The sequence below is a fragment of the Charadrius vociferus genome, unplaced genomic scaffold, assembly GCF_000708025.1.
Source record: "Charadrius vociferus isolate BGI_N301 unplaced genomic scaffold, ASM70802v2 scaffold57, whole genome shotgun sequence".
In the NCBI taxonomy this organism is placed as follows: domain Eukaryota; kingdom Metazoa; phylum Chordata; class Aves; order Charadriiformes; family Charadriidae; genus Charadrius; species Charadrius vociferus.
The window spans coordinates 140875-146874 of record NW_009649172.1 but is presented as its reverse complement, the minus strand read 5'-3'; the positions used below and the strand labels follow the sequence as shown (position 1 = coordinate 146874).

Here is a 6000-nt window from a genome sequence, read left to right as displayed (position 1 = left end):
CGGCTCTGCCCCCGGCCTCGGCCCCTGCCCCTTCAACTCCTTCCTCAGCTGCTTCATCTCCGCCGTCGGCAGCTTCATCCTTGGCGGTCAGTGCCACGCCCGACCCCCCCTTCACGACTGCGCTCTCTCCATAGCAAAGCCTGAGCCTCCCCGTCAACGACCGCGGAACCCCCAGCAACGCCCAGAGGCCCCCGGCCCTCAGAGAGTTGCCCTAGAAATACCCAGATCTTTTGTAGTAACCGCAGGATTCCTTTAGCAGCCACAGGCGTTCCCCAACAGCCCAAGGGAGTCACAGCAGCCCTCAAACCGACCCTGGCAGCCAGGGAGTCCCCACAACAACCTTCAACACTCCCCGCCGTCCCCCCTAACACCCGGTTCTGCTCCCAGAACGACCCAGCTCTTGCCCCAGCCAGCCCAGCCTGCCACCCTGCAGGATGCTCCCACAGTAGCTGTGACCCCACGGGTGTCCTGTCTATATGCAGGATAGATCCCAGCTTCTTATCAGCCTCAGGGTGCCCTTGTTTCTCCTTGGCAATCAAGGCACTGTCCTTTTTACCATCTTGCATTGAAGTCTTTCTTTAGTAACCATCCTATGGTGGAAACCCAAACTCTACCAATTACTGATTCAGAGTGTTGCTGTCCCATAATACCACCCAAAACCACCCTTTTCCTGTGCAGCCCTCTCCAACACATCCAATGGAGGATGTAGAAATACCCCCATTTCTATGTGAGTCCCATGCTGTTATAAGCCTGTTCCCCTCAGGCCACACTTGGCCACCCCAATAATGTAGTGCTACGGGAGAGCTGGTTACATAAAAGCCCTGTGCAAATCCCCTGTCAGTGTCCTGTTTATCTTACAACAAAGATAAAATTACCTTTTCTTATCGTACCCTGGAGGAACAGTGACCCAGACTGGGCTGGATTGCCCCAGGAAACTGTGCTTCCCACCTTGACTTCCTTTTGTGACCCCTAATCTCTCATTCTTTCTCTGCCATGCAGTTTGCCTTCGGATCCAGATCAACCCCCAGAACAAAGGCGAGTTCCAAGGCATTTCACCGGAGCGGGCTTTTGCTGATTTCCTCTTTGCCAACACCATCCTCCATCTTGTGGTCATCAATTTTGTTGGATGAGCTTCTAGAAGAGACTGAGGTACTGATCTGTGTGGTCACAAAAGGGACGACCACAACTCACATTAACTTCAGTACTTTTGTAGAGTTGGGAGAGAACTAGAAAAATAGTGAATCCAGGAGTCCTAGCTCCTAGCTTCATCTTGGCCAAGTACAGTTAAGCTGTTGTCCTCTAGATTGATACAGGGTTAAGATTTACAGCTGTCTGGGTTTATGCATGTATTTTGGGGGTTGTGTCATTTAAAAGACAATTTAACTGGCAGTGTTACAGAAACCTACTTACATTTCTCTCTTACAAGAGAAATACCCCATTCTTCTTTGGAAGAGGGGCTTTGGGAGCTGAAACTCCTGGGCTCTGGGAGGCTTCTCTTATTTGGAGGCCATGGTGTCCAAGCCTCGAGTTTCTCAGCAGATGAGGGAGTTTGTGACCGGGAGAGTTTGGTGCTGGAAAGTGGAGGATGTGCACTGTTGTTACTGTTGCAAGGGGCTACAAGGTCATTGGAGCTTGTGGGGTATTTCCTCTGCGTTTGCAGAAACATCACTCAATGTTGCCTTTCTCTCCTTCCAGGTCTTGAATTGCTCTTGAGCCCTGATGCCACAGCCTGGCATTAGGAAGTGCTGTTCCCCAGCAGACTCTTTACCTACTTCCTTGATGGAGGAACGGGAAGCAGGGCTCAAGATTTTTCCCCACAGACAGCCCTATGGAGGGGTCTACTGTGCTATGGACGGGTCTGCTGCCTCACATCAATAACTGTAATCCTTTCTATCAATAAAATCCTTTATAATACTGCAGTCTTATCCCTATTAGTGGCAAATACAGACATTCTTCTGACACCCAAGTTCCCTGTCAGGCACGATGCACTCCTCCCTCCCTTTCTGCCCAGCAGGCTTTTTTTCTGTGCCCCAGTTTCAGAGGGAAGCAGGAAACAAGTCGTCATGGAAACTTAATTGTCATTCACCCTTTTCATCTCCCTGTTTCCTGCCCCTTTATCTTATGGAAAGTATATTGCCAATGTGCCTCGAGGCTTCAAAGCTGTGGAAAATTTGGGTTAGGCTGTGGTCATGAACGGAAGGAAGGAGAGGGGCTCCTCCAGCATATCGTTCGGTGTATACCTGTCTTCACACAGATACTCCTGTATCTACAAGAGATCCTGTATCCCTCAAAGGCACGTGGGGCACAGCTGGATGTCCCAGCTGGGCTCACTAAGGCCTGGTAGTGATACAGCCACCCTACCACAGTGTTAGCTTTTCTTCAGCCTAATGTGCTGATGAATCCAAGGATGTTGGACGGGGTTGCCAGGCTGTGTCAGTGCCTCGGACAGAACTGCGCTTGAGCTCTTCTGAGTCCATGGAGAAGGTCACCCCTCAGACTTAACCACATTGAAAATCCTTCCCCCTCTAAAGCATTATGAAATGCTTAAACTCAATGGCTTTGGCCCTTGGCCCTGCCTCCTCAAGCCCAAGCTAGCTCCTCCATTGAGGTCAAATGCTTCTTTGTCCTGATGGAAAAGTAGAGCCCTGTGTTGATCAGATTATGGGCACAGAACCAGACATTAACCCCAGCTAGTCCCTCCACACCTTCAGCTGCAGAATTTGCCTGGGTTACCTTCACACATGAGGCCCTCTCCATGTGCTGATGCTGCTTCACACTTGTCTGATTTGCTCTGCAGCTGAGACACAGGATAGGTTGAGGCTATGTGCCAAAGCAATGCTTATCTGCTGGCACTACAGAATCACAGAATGGTTAGGGTAGGAAGGGACCTCTAGAGATGTAGTCCAACCGCCCCGCCAGAGCAGGGTCACCTACACCAGGTTGCACAGGACAGCGTCCAGGCGGGTTTTGAATGTCTCCAGAGTGGGAGACTCCACAACCTCTCTGGGCAGCCTGTTCCAGTGCTCCACTACCCTCAAGGTAAAGAAGTTCCTTCTCATGTTAAGATGGTACTTCCTATGTTCAAGCCTGTGCCCATTACCCCTCGTCCTATCACTGGGCACCACTGAAAAAAGACTGCTCCCATCCCCCTGGCATCCTCCCTTCAAGTATTTGTAGGCGTTAATAAGATCCCTCCTCAATCTTCTTTTCTCCAGACTAAAGAGACCCAAGTCCCTCAGACTTTCCTCATATGAGAGATGTTCCAATCCCCTAATCATCTTTGTAGCCCTTTGCTGGACCCTCTCCAGCAGATCCCTGTCTTTCTTGAACTGGGGAGCCCAGAACTGGATGCAGTACTCCAGGTGTGGCCTCACCAGGGCAGAGTAGAGGGGGAGGATGATCTCCCTCGACCTGCTGGCCACACTCTTCTTGATGCACCCCAGGATGCCATTTGCCTTCTTGGCCGCCAGGGCACATTGCTGGCTCATGGTCATCCTGTTGTCCACCAGGACTCCCAGGTCCCTTTCCACAGAGCTGCTCTCCAGGAGGTCAGCCCCCAACCTGTACCAACGCATGGGGTCATTCGTCCCCAGATGCAGTACCCTACACTTACCCTTGTTGAATTTCATCAGGTTTCTTTCTGCCCAACTCTCCAGCCTGTCCAGGTCTCGCTGTAAAGCAGCACAGCCTTCTGGCGTGTCAGTCACTCCTCCCATTTTTGTGTCATCAGCAAACTTGCTGATGGTACACTCTGTCCCTTCATCCAGATCATTGATGAAGGAGACACTAAGGAGACAAAACACAGGGTCTGATAGCTTCAACCCTTCAGCGTTGGATTATGGCTCCTGTTTACCACCTTTTTCCTTTTAACATTTGCTGCAGCCATTAAACCCATAAAAGTGTGACACCTGGGGCTCCTAACTCTCTTGCCTAATGTAGGGTCTGAACAGTGAGGTATGAGGGAGCAGGGTATTCACTGTCTCAGAGGGTGCTGTCTGGGTCTGTGCTAGGAACAGAGAATTCATGCCAGCTCTGACACCACCACCACACTCCAGTCCAAGGCATGAAGCTGGCTTTGTCTACAGTGGCACCAGCTTTGTACCGCTGAGGAGCAGGCAGGGGACTCGACAGCATGTGTAAATGAGCCACCGAGATCTTCTTCCCCACGAGGAGGACCTTCTCTGAGCCAGGCCTGTGGCAGAGAGAGCCCCGGCACGTTCACACGACGAGGCACAGCTCAGGGTGTCCCCTTTGCCACTGCAGCTGCTGCCGTTTGCGAGCTGCGAGTGCCTCCCTGTGGGCTTGTGGGACATGGTCTCCCCGCGGTTTGGCTTCACAGAGCGCTCCAGGCTGGGACCCTCCTGTGGCCACTTCTGAGAACTGCACGGGAACCTGCGAAAAAAGAAAAACTGTTGGGTTTCTTTCTTTTTTCCCGACTTTTACCGGCTTGCAATGCCTCTAGTTGCCATAAACTCAGTACTGGAATCCAGGTCCTATTAGAGCTACTCCCACATTTGAATAAGCTTCAGCAAGCCTGTAGGTATCTCCAAGCTCTGCAACTTACAAAGACCATGCTTGGGTCCGTGTTCACACTGTAGAAGAGGGCAAGAAGAGAGGCTGTTTTGTGTACAGGGCCATGTTTAATGAGAGATGGCAAATGCTGGTCAGGGTGTTTTCTCCAAGAAAATCCCTAGAAACTACTCAAATTCATCTCCTACCCATAGGTAGGTATTTGGAGGCAGGAGCTGGCATAGGGGAGAGGGTGTTAGAGATCAACATCTCTTCCCCTGCCAATGTGAGAGGACTCACTGGCCTGCCCCATCTTCCTCCCTTCTTTTTCGGGTCAGAAGTGAAAGGATTTTTCTGTGTGGATTCACTGCCTGTATAACAGGGTGCAGAGGCCTATCAGCAAATTCAGAAATCTTACACGCTTGTAAGATCTCTCTCAGCCACCCACCACACTCTATAATGTATTTCCTCCCCTCCATTCCCCAGCCTATGCTATACATAGCTCAATCTTTCCTGCTGTAGCCCAAACAACTCCCCCCAGACACAAGAGCAGGCTGCGGTGAGGGGGCAGGAAGGGAGGCTGCCTTAACCTGATTCAACTTTGGCTTGTGGTCTAACGTCTGCTGTTCTTTTCCACATGCTTCCCCACCTCCCTGCCCTGTGCCACACCAGCCCTGCTCCCCTCACCCCCTGTTTTGTGCTCCACTTTCCAGAGGAAGCGGTTTCTGTGGTAGGGTGTAGAGGAGCATCAAAAGGTGACCCAGATCTCGATTGTGGCGTCATGGAACTGGCGGTGCATCCTCTTCCTGCCCCATCTGGGCCATGAGACCCCTTCCACATCCTGTCCTACCATGTTATTTCCTGCCTGTGCTTTGCACTGTGTTTTTTCTTTCTCGAAATAAACAAGAAAGTGCAAAGTGGTGATGAGGGGGCACATTGTGGTGGTGGGAGATTGAAAGCGTAATATCTGCAAGTATCTTTGAACTAGACCTACAAATTCAGTGTTTTGCAGGTCACATGCTAAGAGTCGCTTTAGTCAAAATATGTAACTTTATCTGTACACTCATCCCCTCACTTGGCAAATCTTATCACTGGGGTCATTTAACCTGGAAGAGAAAAGGCTGAGATGTGGAAACAGAGGCAGCACACTGTCCTCCCTCCTTGACCATACAGCTAGGGGTGGGTTTGAAGTGCAACACAAAAAATTTAAGATGGATATTAATTTTAAAAAGTGATGCTGAAGGTAAAGAAGCATGGAAACTTTTATTCCAAGTCCCTGAAGATTTCTGGAATTGGGTTAATCAGTTAGAAAGCCATGAAATGCAATTACTTGCTTTGTAGTTCAAATATGGTTTAGCTTCATCAAGCTGTTTCCCGGTGAGGTGGCAGACCTCATCATGAGTGAAATGTCAGCTTAATAGCTGCCTGGAATCTAGCACTTGAAGAGCTGTGGGCTTCCTACAGCTGGAGAGGAATGAGAGTGACTGCTGT

At 50.4% G+C, this 6000-nt stretch overlaps 1 protein-coding gene across 1 annotated transcript; it reads left to right on the top strand.

Moving 5' to 3' along the window:
• Positions 1-10: 10 nt before the first annotated feature.
• Positions 11-1130, top strand: DAD1 (defender against cell death 1; the record flags this gene model as incomplete). The annotated part of the gene is made up of 2 exons (XM_009888518.1): positions 11-86; positions 1000-1130. Coding segments are annotated over 2 exons (207 nt in total), but the record flags the coding sequence as incomplete, so codon positions are not given.
• Between the last annotated feature and the right edge of the window lie 4870 nt (positions 1131-6000).